General features: G+C 42.8%; 1 protein-coding gene across 1 annotated transcript in view; it reads left to right on the forward strand.

Annotated features, from left to right (window-relative positions):
* LOC115082173 (contactin-associated protein-like 4) overlaps positions 1 to 17299 on the forward strand; it is an 84891-nt gene that overhangs the window by 46952 nt on the left and 20640 nt on the right. The window contains exon 7 of the mRNA XM_029586425.1: positions 8410 to 8474. Within this exon, the coding sequence (XP_029442285.1) occupies positions 8410 to 8474 (65 nt within the window). The remainder of the gene's footprint in view (positions 1 to 8409; positions 8475 to 17299) is intronic.

Raw genomic sequence — 17299 nt, forward strand, 5'->3', positions numbered from 1 at the left:
AGCTCTGGTGTCAGGACCTGACCTCCAGACTGGGCTCTGGCAACAGGACTAGGTCTTGGTCAAGGCCCTGGCATTGGAACCAAGCCTCTGGAATGACCTCTGGCATTGGGTCTTGGTCCAGAACAAGGCCTTGGTGTTGGGATCTGCCCTCTGGACTGGGCTGTGGCATCAGGCTTGGGCCCAGGCTCTGGCCTAGGCCAAGGCATTGGCCTAGCATAGGCTGAGTCCAAGGATCCCCACCAGTACTGGGAAAATGGGGGCTGAGAGTGATCCTGGCCCTGGAATTTTTCCGGTGGTAGGAAGGGAGGGAGGGACAGGAGGCTTGGAAGGCTCTGTTTTTGTATTTTTAGCCATTTTTTGGGGGGAGGGGGTTTATTTTATGTTTGATTTGTTTTTTACACACAAATGAAATGAATCAAACATCTCACTAACAGAAATTCATGGAAAAGAACCTCCTGAAATGAACCAAAAAATGAAAACAAGTTTTTTCCCTGCATTCCTTTAGAAAATAGCAACTAGCAAATTTAAAATAAATCATAGTAACTGGAAGTATATTTTCACTCAGCGAACAATAAAACTATGGAATCTATTGCTAGATGAAGTGGTCAAGGCAACTAATATACCTGGTTCCAAAAAGGTTAGGAGAAATTCCTGAAGGAAAAGTCTATAAAGTGGTATTAGTTAGGTAGATTTGGGAATGCTAGCACTTATCTCTGGGAGTGCAATACAAGAAATAAATTGGGATTCTGCTGGTACTCGTCACCTGGACTGGCTGCTGTCATGGACAGGATGGAGGACTGATGGACCTTGGTCTGACTCAGGATTGCATATCTTATGTTTTAATATTCTTATGTTCTTATGTCATCATTTACATTCTAACACGGTAATTTTGAAAGGAAAATGTAAATGTTACATACTATTGAAGCAACTTTCAAAGCCCATTTACCCACATTAAGTACACATAACATGGATAAAATCTATTGATAATTCAGTAGGAATTGTCACTAGGTTTTATCTGCAAGAAAAACATGGATACAGGATCTGCAACATGCATGATCAACTGCTCAATGAAAACATGACATAAGCAGAAATCCCATTCCCCCTCCCCTCTTCCCCTCCCTTCCCCAGGGTCTGCAATGCCTTGTTAAGTATCATTATAAACAGATAGTTCTTTAAACAGAGTGTCTTAACCAACATTAGATGTAGCAGGTCTTTGCATATGCAGGGACTCCGTCAGCTCCTCGGGGCCTGTCTAACCTTCTAAGCCCTCAGATTTTATACTCTGGTGAAATGCACCTCCCATCACCCAGGATTCCCTGCAGGTCTCAAACTTAAGGAGGATTGGGTGGAACTGCTGTGCCCAGTCCTTTAAGGTAGTCTGAGGGAGTTTTCTATACACTCCCTCACACTGCAGTTTTAGTATTCTAGGATGATTGCTTATATGTGTCCAGCAAGCTCTTAAATAGTGCATTCTTCTTCAGTATTTTAATGATTGTGAGTATGGCTTAAGAAATTGACCAACAAAGGTCTGTGGCCCATAAGCTCTCTCAGAGAGCCTTGTTTTTAGTAATTGTCTAAAAAACTAGCAGATTAGGGGCTAATCAAATTGTGGGTAGCAAAGTGTTCCAAAGAGATGGGAACAAACCAGAGAAAGGTTTCTGTCTAGTTGTTGTAAGACACAGTTACTTAAATATATACACTTATAGACAAGCTTATGACCAGAAATATGAGGAACAGGAGGGCACATGTTTGATGAATTGGCAACTGAGGTAAGGCAATGTACACATTTTGGATTGGCTCCTGTAGGGTTTTGGGAACCAGTGTAGAGACTGTTGAAAATTTGTAAAAATTGAGTGATCTTTGAAAATTTGCTTGCATGCAGCATTTTTTAATCCTAATGTAGAGTGATTTGAAGTCATCCAGGCAGGAGATCACAGGCCTGGATGAATGTGGCAAATGCAATGCCATCGAAGAAGGGGCAAAGGTGACAAAGATGACAAAGCTAAAAGAATGCTGATTTGGATACTGCTAGAATTTAAGCTTCAATGGTGAATTTTGGAATCCAACACAAATATTAGACTGCAAATTTGACAACTGAAAGGAGGAGCTATCCCTTTGAGGACCACTTCATATTTAAGTTTACCAGGGTCTTTTTTACTACCCACAGAACCTCTGGCTTTTGTGGATTTAGAGGTTTCATATTCTATGTGTTTGTCCAGTTTATGGACAGATTCATTAAGGCTTTTCCCCCATATTGGGGTAGATTTTTAAACTTTCGCGAGCGAGTCCATGTGAGCGCGCTACCTGGTGTGCAAACATGGACATGCGATTTTGTAACATGCACGCGCTTCCTTCCCCCGTTCCCTCCCAGACCGCTCCGAAATCGGAACTTCCCTACCTCCCACCCTACCTTCCCTTCCCTTCCTTTCTCCTACCTCCCTCGCCCTTTCCCCCTACCTTTTTCTTTTTTTGGTTTTTGTTCTAAAACTTACTTCAGCCCTGGGGCTGAAGTAAGTTGTGTGTGTCAGCCAACTGCTGGCATGCGATCCCCGGCACAGCGGCAAATGGCCACTGTGCAGGGAGCCTCTGACCCCACCCCCCCCCGGACCACCTTGCCCTGCCCCCTCCCCAAACCTTTTTGCAAGCCCCGGGACTTACACACATCCCGGGGCTTTATGCGCGTCACCGGGCCTTTTGAAAATAGGCCCGGTGCGCGTATGACCGGTTACGTGCATAACCTTTTGAAAATCCGGCCCTATGTCTATGGGAAAAACCCTTAGGGGTAGATTTTAAAAAAGAGCGTGATCGCGTACTTTTGTTCACGCTGCAGGCGCAAACAAAAGTACGCTGGATTTTATAAGATGCGCATAGCCGCGCATATCTTATAAAATCCTGGATCGGCGCATGCAAGGCTGCCGATTTTGGGCAGCCTGCACGCGCCGAGCCGCGCAGCCTGCCTCCGTTCCCTTCCCCTACCTAACCCACCCCCCCCGGCCCTATCTAAACCCCCCCCTTACCTTTGTCCCTCGATTTACGCCTGCTAGAAGCAAACGTAAATCTACGCGCGCCAGCGGACTGCTGGCGCGCCGTCATCCGACCCGGGGGCTGGTCCGGAGGCCTCGACCACGCCCCCGGGCCAGCACCACGCCCCCGGGCCCACCCCCGAAACGCCATGTCCCACCCTGAAATGCCGCGTCATTTGGCCCCGCCCCCAACACGCCCCCTTAAAAAAAAACCCGGGACTTACGCGCTTCCCGGGGCTCTGCGCGCGCTGGCAGCCTATGTAAAATAGGCGCGCCGGTGCATGAGGGCCCTGCTCGTGTAAATCCGGGCAGATTTATGCGAGCAGGGCATTTAAAATCTGCCTGTTAGTGAATCAGGTACTAAGTTTGGCACTTAGCCTGACAAATGCTTGGATTTAAAAATCCCACCATTTTATCAACCCTGACATAGCCAGAGAACTTGTTATATGGCTAAAAACATATCTGGCTAAATCAGGAACAGTCCAGGGGCATTCTGTGGCAGAGTCCCATTATCTGGCGATGTTAGCTGGTTAGCACTAATTTTCAGCATTATCTGGCTAAAATAGTCAGATAACTTTAGGGCAGCTGGAGAGAAGTCATAAATTTAGCTTATCCAGCTAACCTTAAGATAGCTGGGTGTATTCAGTGATTCGCCTGTGGTGCTGAGTATCCTGAATAAGTTAATCCAGCTAATTTTCCTAATCAGCTAGCAACTGAATATGGACTAGGGATGTGCATCGTTTTTTTGATGAATTAAAATATCGTACGATATTTCCTAATTCATCATGTATCGGGGGTCCCCGAAAATGATAGGAAAACCCCGCAAAATTTCGTGTGGTTTTCTTATCATTTTTTTGGGTGGGGGGTAGAAAGGGCACACAGAAAAAAAAACCCCAAACCCACCCCAACCCTTCAGATTTAATTATTTACAATCCCCCACCCTCCCGATCCCCTCAAAACTTGCCTAAAGTCCCTGGTGGTCCAACGGGGGTCCCAGGAGTGATGTCCTCAGCAATTACAGACCAGTATCAAATTCAACCCTAATTGCAAAATTAATAGAAAAAACTATACAAAATCAATTAGTGGAACACTTAGGGCTAGATCTTAAAATATACGCGTGGGTGTAGATTTGTTCGCACAACCCTGTGCAAACATATCTACACCCAATTTTATAATATGCGCGTTTCCCTCCCTTCCCCTATCTAACCCACCCCCCAGCCCTACCTAAATCCCCCCCACCTTATTTCATTGCGTTATGCCTGCCCCTGCCCCGCCCCGGTCTGCCCCCAAACCGCAGCCATGCCCCCAGCCACACCACCTGACTGCCCATTTTTTAACACCCCGGGACATACGCGCATCCCGGGGCTTGCGCACGCCAATGAGCCTATGCAAAATAGGCTCGGCGTGCACAGGGCTAGGTGATCAGGGGTTACGCACGTATCTTACATGAATAACCCTTTGAAAATCTACCCCTTAGAGAGCAACAATATCCTGTACCAATCACAACATGTCTTTCGTAAACAGTATAGCACAAAGACACTACTGCTTGCGCTAACAGACAACATCATGAGAGGTTTCGATAGCGGTAAACACTACATTTTAGTGATGCTAGACCTGTCAGTGTCCTTTGATACAGTAAACCATGACATTCTATTAAATAGATTAGAAGAAATAGGATTAAGTAACAAAACAATCAAATGGTTCAGATCATACCTAAATAACAGATATTTCCAAGTACAGATCAAAGACGTAATGTCAGAAAAAATAAACCTTCAAACAGGAGTTCCACAGGGATCAGCCCTATCTGCCACACTATTCAACATATTCTTGTTGCCGTTATGTCACCTGCTGGCTGGTCTGGGCATCTCACATTACATATACGCTGATGATATTCAATTAATAATAGGGATGTGAATCGTTTTTTTGATGATTTAAAAAAATCGTCAGATATTTTTTAAATCGTCAAAAATCGTTAGAGTTGCGATACAATAGAAATTCCCCCGATTTATTGTGAAAAATCGTAAATCGGGGGAGGGGGAGGGCGGGAAAACCGGCACACCAAAACAACCCCTAAACCCACCCCGACTCTTTAAAACAAATCCCCCACCCTCTCGAACCCCCCCCCCAAAATGTTTTAAATTACATGGGGGTCCAATGGGGGTGTCCCGGCGCGATCTCCCGCTCTCGGGCCATCGGCGCCATTTTGGCTGCCACTAATATAAATGGCGCCGATGGCCCGATAAAAAAAAAACCCACCCGACCCTTTAAAATGTCCCCCTTAGCCTCCCCCACCCTCCTGACCCCCCCCCAAAAAAATCTTTTAAAATTACCTGGTGGTCCACTGGGGGTGCGGGGAGCGATCTCCCGCTCTTGGGCCATAGGCTGCCCCTAATAAAAATGGCGCTGATGGCCCTTTACCCTTACCATGTGACAGGGTATCCGTGCCATTGGCCGGCCCCTGTCACATGGTAGGAGCACTGGATGGCCGGCGCCATTTTTAAAGATGGCGCCGGCCATCCAGTGCTCCTACCATGTGACAGGGGCTGGCCAATGGCACGGATACCCTGTCACATGGTAAGGTCAAAGGGCCATTGGAGCTATTTTTATTAATGCAGCTGATGGCCCGAGAGTGGGAGGTCACTCCCTGCGCCACCACTGGACCACCAGGTATTTTTAAAACCTTTTCTGGGGGTTCGGGAGGGTTTTTTTATTATCGGATCGGGCGCAGCCGATAATCAAAAAACAAATCGGGCCAGGCGATAAGAATTTTAAGATTTGGATCGGAACCGGAACCGATCAGATTCCGGTTCCGATTCACATCTCTAATTAATAATACCCATCAACGACACAATTGAAAAAAACATTAAACATAGCTAACATGTATCTAGATATCATCAAATAGCTGCTAAACCAGATGGAATTAGTTATTAATATAGAGAAAACAGAATTCCTACACCTAGAATGAAAAAAATATAGAGATCATTCAAAACCCAATCACACTCAAAAACAACCAAAAAATAGAATTAGCAGAGAAAGTGTGAAACCTCGGAGTGATAATTGGCACAGAATTAAGCATGAAACAACATAAATCTTTAAAAGTAAAGAAAGGTTACGCCAAACTCATGATTCTTAGAAGACTAAAACCACTACTAACAACCACCATCTTTCGATCAGTGTTACAAGCTTTAATTTTTGCAAGCACTGATTATTGTAATGCCCTACTACTAGGTTTACCATACACCACGATAAGACCACTTCAGAAACTACAAAACACTGCTGCAAGAATTCTGACTGGTAAAAATAAAAGAGAGTATATCACCGAAACCCTAGCCGAACTACACTGGTTACCCATTGAGCAAAGAGAACAGTACAAAACACTATGCACCATACATAAATAAATAAATTTAAAAAAAGCAGAATGGCTGAACACAGCCCTTCGCGTACACGTCCCTCACAGAAACCTGAGATCAGCAAACAAAGCATCCTAACCATTCCTTCAGTCAAAACAGCAAGATTAACCCAAGTAAGGGAAAGGGTGCTAACTTTAGCAGGCCCCATACTATGGAACACCATGCCTTTAGAGATCAGATTACAAAGAGACATCAAAACCTTCAGAAAAAGTTTAAAACATGGCTCTTTAAACAAGCTATCACAAAGAGAATGGAGAATAGAACCCAGGGAAATGTAGGATGCGGACAGTAGAACACCCACACACATCACCCTAATCAATATGTGTATATTTTATTTTAATTTTTCGTTCACCACCAAAGGATAAGATACAATTATTAATCTATTCTTGTATTTAAAACTGATATAGATAGGTATGGACATGATTTATCACACTCACCAAATAATATTTATTTTATAACTATGTTAACGTAACTTGATGGCACCTGTTTAATTGATATAATTTAATACATTTAGCAGCATTAATTTATGTGCCTTATTGTAAACCATTGTGTCAGTATCTATCTTAATGATGGTATAGAAAAGATTGTAAATTAAATTAAATTAAACTAATCAAAATGGTGCTGATGGCCCTTTGCCCTTACCATGTGATAGAGGCTATCAGTGCCATTGGCCGGCCCCTGTCACATGGAAGGAGCAATGGATGGCCCGCTCTATTTTTTAAGATGGCACCTAAGGCAATGAGAGATAAACTGGCTTACCCAAGGTAACTAGGAGTATCAGAAGGAGAAGCAGGATTGGAATCCCAGACTTCTCTGGTTCTCAGTCCATTGCTTAAATCTCTAGGCCACTCTTCTCCTTGACATGGGGGCAATATGTATATTGAAAATTGTTGGCGAATGGTGATATGATAGATCCCTGTAGTACTGCAGAAGAGAGAGAGAGAGTCAGAGCTGGATGACATTGACCCTAGTGAAACAGTCTGGGAGTGTTTGTGGAAGGAGTTCAACCAGACTAGTGCCAGACCTTTACCTTACCTAGAATAGAAGAGCTCTTATGTAGAAAATAGTGAGGTCAATTTTCAAAAGCCATTTGGATGGATAACTGAAAAGGCATTTTGGAGAAGTACGGAATTAGCCACATAACTTATGCAGCTAACTCTGATCATGTCCTAAAGTTTGCTACATAAGCATAAGCAGCTAACTTTAAGACTGCCAGGTATATTCAGGTGTATGGCTGTGAAGCTGAATATTCCCTGCTAGTTAGCCAGATATGTTTATCTGGCTAACTAGCTGAGCCACTCGGCAGATGAATATTGGCCTCAATACAGCCATGTTTAGGTCTATGAAAAGCTAAAGAAGCTCATATCACACTCATTTTTTATTCCTCACTGTGTTTAATTCAAAGTCATATTAATTTCATTGTTTCAAATGTTACAAATCAAATCATGCATTAGGTAGAGAAAGTAATTAGAAAAAAAATATCTGCAGCATTCAGTCAAGATCCTTTTAAGTAATGCATGTAATAGCTTTCAGGATCTATTTTTCTACGGCAAACGGTAATATTTAAAATTGTATTCTATAGTAAGTGGTAATTTTTTTTTTACTAAACAAAAAAGGAGACTTGCCAAGTTCCATCTTTTGAAGATGCTTTGCTAATTAGAGTCTATGTATCTAAAAGAAAAAGATTAATGTAAATGGTTTTGAAGAAGAAAAAAATGTTTACTGATGCTCAGGTACTTAAACAATATCTCTGCCATGATCAAAGTGTTCTAAATTAGATACAGAAATTGTTTATAAAGTGGCTATCTCCATTTTAATGACTAATTTATTGTCTTTAGAATTGCTTTCCTGACCTTGACTTTCGAATTAAATGTTTTTCTTCTCTCTCTCTCTTGCTATTTTATTTTTGTTCAATTCTGTTTTTTGTTTGTTTTCTTACTGAACCTTTTATAGCTTAACCAATATGAAACCATGAGATTCACTCTATCTACGGGTACAGAGTTCAATGCAATCAAGTCCCTTGTTCTTGGCAAGGTATTAGGTAAGTAGGAATACTCCTTTGCTCCACTGAAAATAAGTATAGAAATCAAATATGAAAATCAGACATTTCAGAGTCCAATTGACCCAGAGAATTTCAAAGCAGAATGGGCTTCTGTACAGAGCTCAGAGGATGACACCTCGGTGTCATCCTTATCAGACTCACTTTCTACAACTTTAATTAACAGCTAAAATAGAGGCAGTTGCCCCTTTACACATAAAAAAAAAACCCAAACCTGTTCAGTGCAGACATTCTGTGCCATGGTTCTCTCAGGAACATTAACAGAAAAAAACATTAATCAGAAAAACATTAATCAGAAAAAAACTTAAAACATGGCTCTTCCGACAAGCCTACCCTGATTAAGTACACCGACTTCTGCAAGTATCTTGCCTACGCCTTGTATATTCCTGTAAATAGTCCGTTGCAGTTTTTATTTATTGCTTTAATTCCTCCACCTCCTGCTCTTTGTATACTCCTCCTTGTTCGCCCTCCCTGTTCATTGTAATTTCTACCTTTAAAGTTACATTGTAAACCGGTATGATGTATGCATACTAATACCGGTATGTAAAAGTTTTTAAATAAATAAAAATAAATAACAGCTAAAAACTGTTATGTATAATGATGAGCGTAGACAGCACAAAAGTCATTCATTGGACCATACATGACAATATTAGACCATTAGAAAGGAATATAAATGATCCTTGGACATGGCAAGGTGTCGAAGTTTGAAATCAGCAGGTTCAAACTTCTTTTGAACTGCCCTAAAGAATTATTTGGCTTAGTTGACTATCTAATACATTCAGGCCTGGATTCACCATTCTCGCACAGAATGGTGAATCCAGCGATAACGGGGGGGGGGCAAAGCGGGGGTGGGCCTGAGAAAGCCGGCAGCCGTCGCACCACCGTGGTGTTATCGCTGCCGGCTTTCGCACCCAATAGCGCCATCGTGAAATGTGGTGGTATTGAACGCGCTACTGGCGATGATAATGTAACTTACCTTATTGCTGCCAGCGAAGACATCGCAGCGTCTGCCTCCTTGCCGCCCCTCACTGCCCCGACTCCGCCCTGGCAAGCTATCGCACGCGTTAAGCCTTAGAAAATAACCCCCTCCGTTGGTAAAAAAAAACTTATGGTTAGTTTTAACAGTGAACAATTCACTCAGTTTTTATTGGATATGGTTAATCATTTACAGATTGTGCACACATCATGTTGTGATAAATTTGAGAATGTGCCCACTACTAAGGTTTCTGAAATGTCTGTTCTGCAGTTGTGCCTAGTAAGTTAGATTCTTGTGCATTCTGAGTTCTTAAAACTGAGTCCTTCCTTTTCTTTGAAACAATCACTGTAGTAATTAACTTTTCCTTAGAGGGAGGAGTTCTTTCAGATTCTTTGAAGAAAGCTATAGTTACTCCTATCAAGAAGAGTGGCTCGCTCTCCAGGGATGAGATGACCAATTAGAGGTCAATTTCTAACTTACCTACTTTGGTAAAGTTTATAGAAAATGCCATGCTAGATTAGTTTACTATTTATTTGGAGGACCGCCAGGGAGGGTGGGCCCTGCTAATTATTCAATTTAATAATTGATGGTATGTTGCTTTTTTTTGTCAAGTTAATTAGAAACTGGTTTTATTATTCACCTAGGCTTGACTCTAAAACTACAGATGTCTTCAGCGATCTGCTCTGGTATTTTTAAACTGCGGATGCTAAGATTTCTTAAATATGTTCTTGAGAAAGGATTTTAGAACATGGTACAAGTTTTCATTTTGACAACCATTGATTATTGCAACTCCCTGTGTATTGGGTTACCCCAGTATTGTATTCGGGCATTACATGTTCCATAAAATCCCGCTGCACGCATGGTGATATTATGTGCGTTGCATGAACATATTTTTCCTATCCTATATCAGCTCCTCTGGTTATCAGTGGAGCAGATGTGATATTCAAATCATTAACGATAATACAGAAGGCTTTACATGGCTCAATCTCCTGGTTTACAAGCCTGCTTGGCCATTATGCTTTCAAGGAAAATGGTTAGTATTGCCTGCAAACCACAAGGAAAAGATCTTTTTCTCTAGTGGATTCAACCATTTGGTATGACCTACTGATAGATTTGTGGCATATAGAGGACCATAAGGTGTTTCATAAGCAGCTAAAAGCATTTGTTTTAAGATTTAACTTGTGTTGATTGTTTTTAATTTTGTATATGCTATTTTAATGTGTTTACAGATGGATTGTATTTTTAGCTATGGTAAAGTTGTACTTCACTGAGCAGGAGATTTCTTTATCAATAATCTATAAATAAGTAGAAAGAAATAAAATAAATAAATATATTGCAACTCCCGCTGCAATAAGAGGGCAATTTTAAAAGCCGCAAATAGACAGGTGCAACTTGCCGCCTCTCCCTCTAGTCTATACTACCCAACCCCAGTCTCAGCCCCTTCCGCCAAGTTCCCACCAGACCTGTGAAAGAATTCTTTCTTACATGCTATTCAAGAAATAAGAATTTATTGAATGTATACAGTCACAGCATAGGTTAATTGCATATAACAAATTTAGTCTCTGAAATAACAACAAATATGCTATCTAACTTCCTGAATATCCATAGAGTGACCATGCTCTCACCTGCTGAACTTCAATTCACAAATATCAAATAAGCATCATGCCGCAGTAGGGTAGGCCAAACAAGTCAACTCCCTTTACACATTCTGCTGTTTGGGACACAGGGCCATCAAAGCCCTGCCTTTCAAGTTATCCTGCAATGTGATCCTTGATTACGGGGTAAAACATCCCCTGCAGTGTGACAAAGTCCTAGTCTGTAAAAGAGTAGGAGTCACTTCTGAATCTGAAACATAATTGTTAGCAAACAGACAGACTTGGCCATCAAAGTTGAAGACTTGACAGCATACTCATCTCAGTTCTTACCCTCCCATGCAATGGAGAGACAGGAAGACCGATATCTTGTTATTCCCTGTCCAATCAGCTATTGCTGTGTGCCCTTGCACAAGGTCAACCCTGCTGGGCTATGCTGTGACTGGAGTCCTCCCACCCCATCACACTGCACCTGGACAGGATGAGTGGGGAAAAATGCTGAAAGAAGAGGTTGGTGGGTGAGCCAACCCACACTTATATTGTGCTTGCCAGTCCACCCTAGATTCTACACCCTCTCTCCCTGGGCCACAGCCCTGGGATCCAGAGGTGGTACACAGCCCTGGTTGTGGCTTTTCCAATCTTATATCGAATTAGTAAAATAGTACTTTCCCAAGGATATGGTATTTAAAATATGTGGTTAAAAGTATACATGGAGGACCTCTATGAATGTACTTTTACCTGCACTATCAAGAGGCATTTCCAGGAATGGGGTTGGGGAGAGGTTTGGAATTATGTACATAACTTTTGCATTTTCAAATGTATGTGCATAGATTGTTTTTTTCTAGAAAACTACCCAATCAAACTAATAGGTGTAAATCTATGCAGGTACTTTTTCTGGAATCACTTTCAAAGTGAAAATATGCATGTACTTTCACTTTGAAAATTGGGTCAAAGTTTGCAGGTAAAAAATTATCTGTAGGTTTTCCACCAATGCAGACAATCATAAAATTGCATCCATAGAGCTTATTTTCCTAACTCATCTGGGACTTAATAATAAGAATAAAAAGTCATTGTTGGCACTCCGCTGTTATCAAAATGTATACATAATCATGTATGAATGCTTCCTACATGGTGAATAAGTGGTTTGAATCAAAAATAATTTTACACATCTCTCATTGTGTACTCCATATGCAACAAAAGAACTAAATTAGAAGAATAGCATACACAATATAATGATACAATATAATGGCAAAAGGATATTCAGAACAATTACTGAATGTCAAAAAACTCCATGTAGTTACATTTTGTTCTTTTATTTTTTGATGTTATAATTATAATAAGAAGAAACAAAGGTCAACAAATAAGTTATAAGTGATGCATTTTTTTATTGAATTTTTGATTATTAAATAAATCAAAATTAAAGAAAAAAAGGTCTAATTCAACCACATAAATCCACAGCAATCAAACAAAAGGTAAATGATTTGTAATCCCTTTCAAGTGCACATCAAGGAGGATGGATGGGGGATTTTTAACTGTGCACAAATTGACTAATATTTATTGTGACCTCATTCCCTCCCTTCCCATCTATTTCTAATTAGGAGTTTTATCTAACAAAAAATGCTCCAAGTGACAGGGATCATAAAAAACAAAATTGTTACCATGGTATGGTAATAATTACCATGATTTGTTTCTGCTATAATCTGCTGAGAATGGTAATCTGCAGACTAGAAATATTTTAAATAAATAACATCACTTATATGGAAACTTCAGGTAAAACGTGCCTCCAATATTCAGCACTCATTGTTTCATTTGAAGAAAAACTTTCCTCATCATATGTGTAGGCTTTGAAACATCAGGATAAGCCTGGATTGGCCACTGCTGGAAACAGGATGCTGGGATTGATGGAGCCTTGGTCTGACCCAGTATGGCAATTTATTATGTTCTTAGGAAAACTGAATACATTTTGGCCACAAAATAACTCTTGTTTATATTTAAAATGCTGATGAATTACTAGGTCTTTATCTGATTCAGTAAGAAAAGAGATAAGCAAAGTAGGCCTTGCTGAAATATTATCATTAGATAATTGTAGAAAAACAGAAAAATCACTGCTAAGTACAGACTTATATAATTCTACTTCCCTTCTCTATTAACTGGTGTAGCTTTAAACAATGGAAAATAACATTTAGAAAAGGACCATTGACTCCAGGAGCGGAGCCGAGAGTTGCGATCCTCCAAGAGACGTACAGTTGCTGTCAACCAATCTTGGCATCCCTCATCTCCTGCAGAAGTCTCCCCTCTCTCTGGAACCGTGACAGAGGAACCTATGCAACTGGGCCACAGCTGGCTGACCCTGGAAAAGTGTCTCCGAATCTGCCAGGCCTCACTACTCCTACTCCCCCATTAATACTTCTCGGTGTGCAATCAGGACGTCACCAAGCTAGCCCTAGTGGATTCCGGGGCTGGAGAGAACTTCCTTAGAAGGTGCTTGTGGAACACCTCCAAATTCCCATGCTTCTCTGCCCAGTTCCATTGGTCCTTTCCTCCATCCAAAGGCTTCCTCTACCAGGGAGAATTACCCACATCACAGCTCCATTAAAGCTCCATGCTGGCTCCCTTCATGTTGAACACCTGGTGTTCCACATCATCAATAAGGCCATATATCCCGTGGTCCTGGGATTACCCTGGCTCCAGCAGCATTCCCCTCAGTTTGATTGGGCATCACTTCAGCTGTTCTGCCCACGTTGCTCTGGCTGGCCTTTCTTCACAGTATGTACAATTTGCTGATGTCTTCTCCAAAAAGAAAGCAGACACATTTCCCCCTCACAGAGAGTTTGATTGAGCCATATACCTGCTACCTGGCACCAAGCCTCCTCAGGGAAGGGTCTTCCCCTTGTCCCTACCTGAGACAACGGTAATATCGGAATAAAACCTGGACAAAGGGTTCATCCAATGGTCCACTTCCTCAGCAGGTGCAGGCTTTTTCTTTGTGGCATCTATATATAGACTATCAAGGCTTGAAGACAATTACCAAGAAGGACCGTTGCTTCTTGTCTTTAATCTCAGAGTTATTTGACCATATTCAATGAGCAAAGATTTTCGGTAAACTGGACCTCTGGGGACATACAATTTAATCCATATCCAACATGGTGACAAATGGAAAATGGTCTTCAGCAACAGAGATGGCCATTATGAGTACTTAGTGATACCGTTTGGATTGTACAACTCTCTAGCATGTTCCAAAACATGATGAACGAGATCTTCCAGGACATCCTTTTTGAATACGTAGTTGTATACCTTGATGACATCTTAGTCTGCTCCAAGGATCTGGTTACCCATCACCAAGACATCTCCCGGGTACTCCAATATCTCAATGAAAACCACCTTTATTCCAAACTCAAGAACTGCTTGTTTGAAAGAGAGCCTCCTATTCCTGGGTTATATTGTCTATAGCTGGGGTTTCCACATGGACCCAGACAATTTCAAGTGTATACAAGATTGGCCTCAGCCTGGTGGCTTATGACCCCTACAGAGATTTCTGGGTTTTGCTAATTATTATCGCCACTTTATAAACAACTTCTCCAAGTTGGCAGCTCCACTCATGGTTCTTACCCATAAGGGGGCCAACACCAAACTCTGGCTGCCTGAGGCTGTGACAACCTTCAAGAGTTACAGGCCAACTTCCTCTAAGAACCTTGCCTCCGTCTCCTAGACCCACAGTGTCCTTTTGTTGTCAAAGTGGATGCCTCTTCCGAGGGAGTAGGGGACGTCTTGATCCAGTATTCTTCCAATGGAACCGTGCACCCTTGTTCCTTTTTCTCTAAGAAATTCTCCCCAGCCGAGTAATTATGGGATAGGTGACAAGAAGTTGTTGAAAATCAAACTAGCGCTGGATGAATGGCGCCTTTGTTTGGTGGGGGCACAATCTTGTATAACCATTTATACTGACCATACTAACTTGGAGCACCTCCACCAAGCCCAGCGTCTGAATCCCCGACAGGCCCACTGGTCACTATTTTTTACTCACTTCAACTTCAAACTCAGGTACAGGCCCGCAGCCAAAAACGTCTGGGCAGTTGCTCCTTCTCATTTGTTCCTGACTCAGGACACCACTGAACCACTGCAACATGCCGTTAATCCGGCCCGGGTTTCCTTGATTCCACCATGACTGTCCCCCCAGGGAAGATGGTTGTTTCTCTCAAGCACCTTGAAAAAGTGTTAAGATGGTCCCACAATTCCTGCGACACAGGCCACCCTGGTCAAGCTCAGACTCTTGCATTACTCCAACGGTTCTACCTGTAGCCCCATATGCAGAAGAACTTTTGGGCTTATGTGGATTTGTGTCCCACCTGCACACAGCAGAAATCATTGACGGGACGACCCTGGGGGCTGTTAGAACCATTGCCGGCCCCCAGGGAACCTTGCACTCATTTGTCCACTGACTTCATCATGGATGTCCCCCTCTCTAATGACAATACTGTCATACAGGTCATAATTGACCATTTCTCTAAAATGGCCCATTTCACGTCACTGCCTGGTCTCCAGATGGCCCTGGAGCCAGCTCAAATCTTCATCCAGCATGTGTTCCAACTCCACAGGCTCCCCAAACACAAAATCTCAGACCATGGTACCCAGTTCACTGCACGCTTCTGGCGGTCCCTGTCAAGAAATTCAACATTATGTTGGACTTCACTACAGCCTATCAGCTTGAGGCAAATGGTCAGTCTGAATTAACCAATCAAACTTTGAAAAACTTCCTACGGGCTTATATCAACGTCCGCCAAGATGATTAGGCAGCCCTGCTTCCATGGGCGGAATTCTCCCACAACTCTCATCTGTCCACCTCCATGGGGTCCTCTTCACTTTCAAATTGTCTATGTTAGAAAGTCACTACCTCCTCTACCTCTTCACCTAACAATTCCTTCACTGGCAACTCAACTGTCAGCGCAAGATCTCCTGAAGCTCTGGCATCATGCTCAGCAGATGCTACAGAAAGCGAGCCTGAAAGACAAAAAGTTCATGGATCTTTACCGAAGGCCTGCACCACAGTTTAAACCAGGGGAAAAGGTATGGCTCAGTTCACGTCATATCAGACTTTGAGTTCCATCCATGCAGCTCACTTCCTGTTACAACGGACCATTTACAGGGCTGCAACAACTTGGGCCAGTAACCTATCAACTTTGGTGACCCACATCCTTGAGAATTCATAACTTTTTCCATGACTCACTCCTGAAAACCCTGATACTCTCTTGGCCCTCTTGGAAGATGCCACAGCCGCAGGAGATTGCCTCAGAAAATGACACCACATTCCAAATAAGTGAGGTCTTGAATGTAAGGAAGCACGGCAAGAGATGGGAAGGATACAGGCCGGAGGAGAACATCTGGGAACCCACCTCCAATATATTGGACAAGAAGCTGCTCAAACAATTCCACACCTCTCAAACCAAGAAGCCTAAACCCTCAGGAGAGGGGTTTAGAGGAGTGAGTACTGTTGTGCTTGGCAGGTTGTGGCCTCCCAAACACAGACGCATTCACCTTGGCGTTCCCTGATGCCGGAGAAGGCTGCCCGTGGAGTGGGAACTCTGAACACAGGCCTACTCCTGCATTCATGGCTGCCACTGCAATCTTGCTGTTTTCAACATGCCGCTCCCCTAGGTACGCGCATGGCTGATCCTGCCTTTCTTAAAGGGCCAACGGTGGGAATCGATGATCATTGATGACTTCACCGCTCCAGGACCATTTAAGGCCTACTGCTGCTTCCAGTCTTCACCTTGGCAATAGGTCAGATCCTTTTGGCGTAAATTGCCTGCATTCCTGGTTCCTGAATCCTGTTCCTCATTTCCTGGCTCCTTCTGCTGTTCTTAGTTCCTGTGCTCCTGTTTCAGATCCCTGGCTGTTGGTTTGTTCCTGAGTTCCATTCTTGCTGGTCCTTCTCGCCTTCATTTGGCCCTAGCATCCTGTCTTCTGCTGTTGTCCTCATCCTCATCCTCTTCCTTATCTTCTCTTTGGATTAATCTTCTGGTTTTGACTCTGGACTGACTCTGACCTTGTGCTTCACCTCCTGTCTCTGACCATGGCTTGTATACATACTTTGCTAATCTTCTCTTGACCTTGGCTTTTCTTGCGCTATCCCATCAGCATGCTGGCTGCCATGTTCCTGATTGTCTGGACTTCCACCACCACAGACCAGCCAGCCCCAGCACCCAAGAACTCAACTTAAGGGGAATGTTGTCTGGAATTGG

The sequence above is a fragment of the Rhinatrema bivittatum genome, unplaced genomic scaffold, assembly GCF_901001135.1.
Source record: "Rhinatrema bivittatum unplaced genomic scaffold, aRhiBiv1.1, whole genome shotgun sequence".
Taxonomy (NCBI): domain Eukaryota; kingdom Metazoa; phylum Chordata; class Amphibia; order Gymnophiona; family Rhinatrematidae; genus Rhinatrema; species Rhinatrema bivittatum.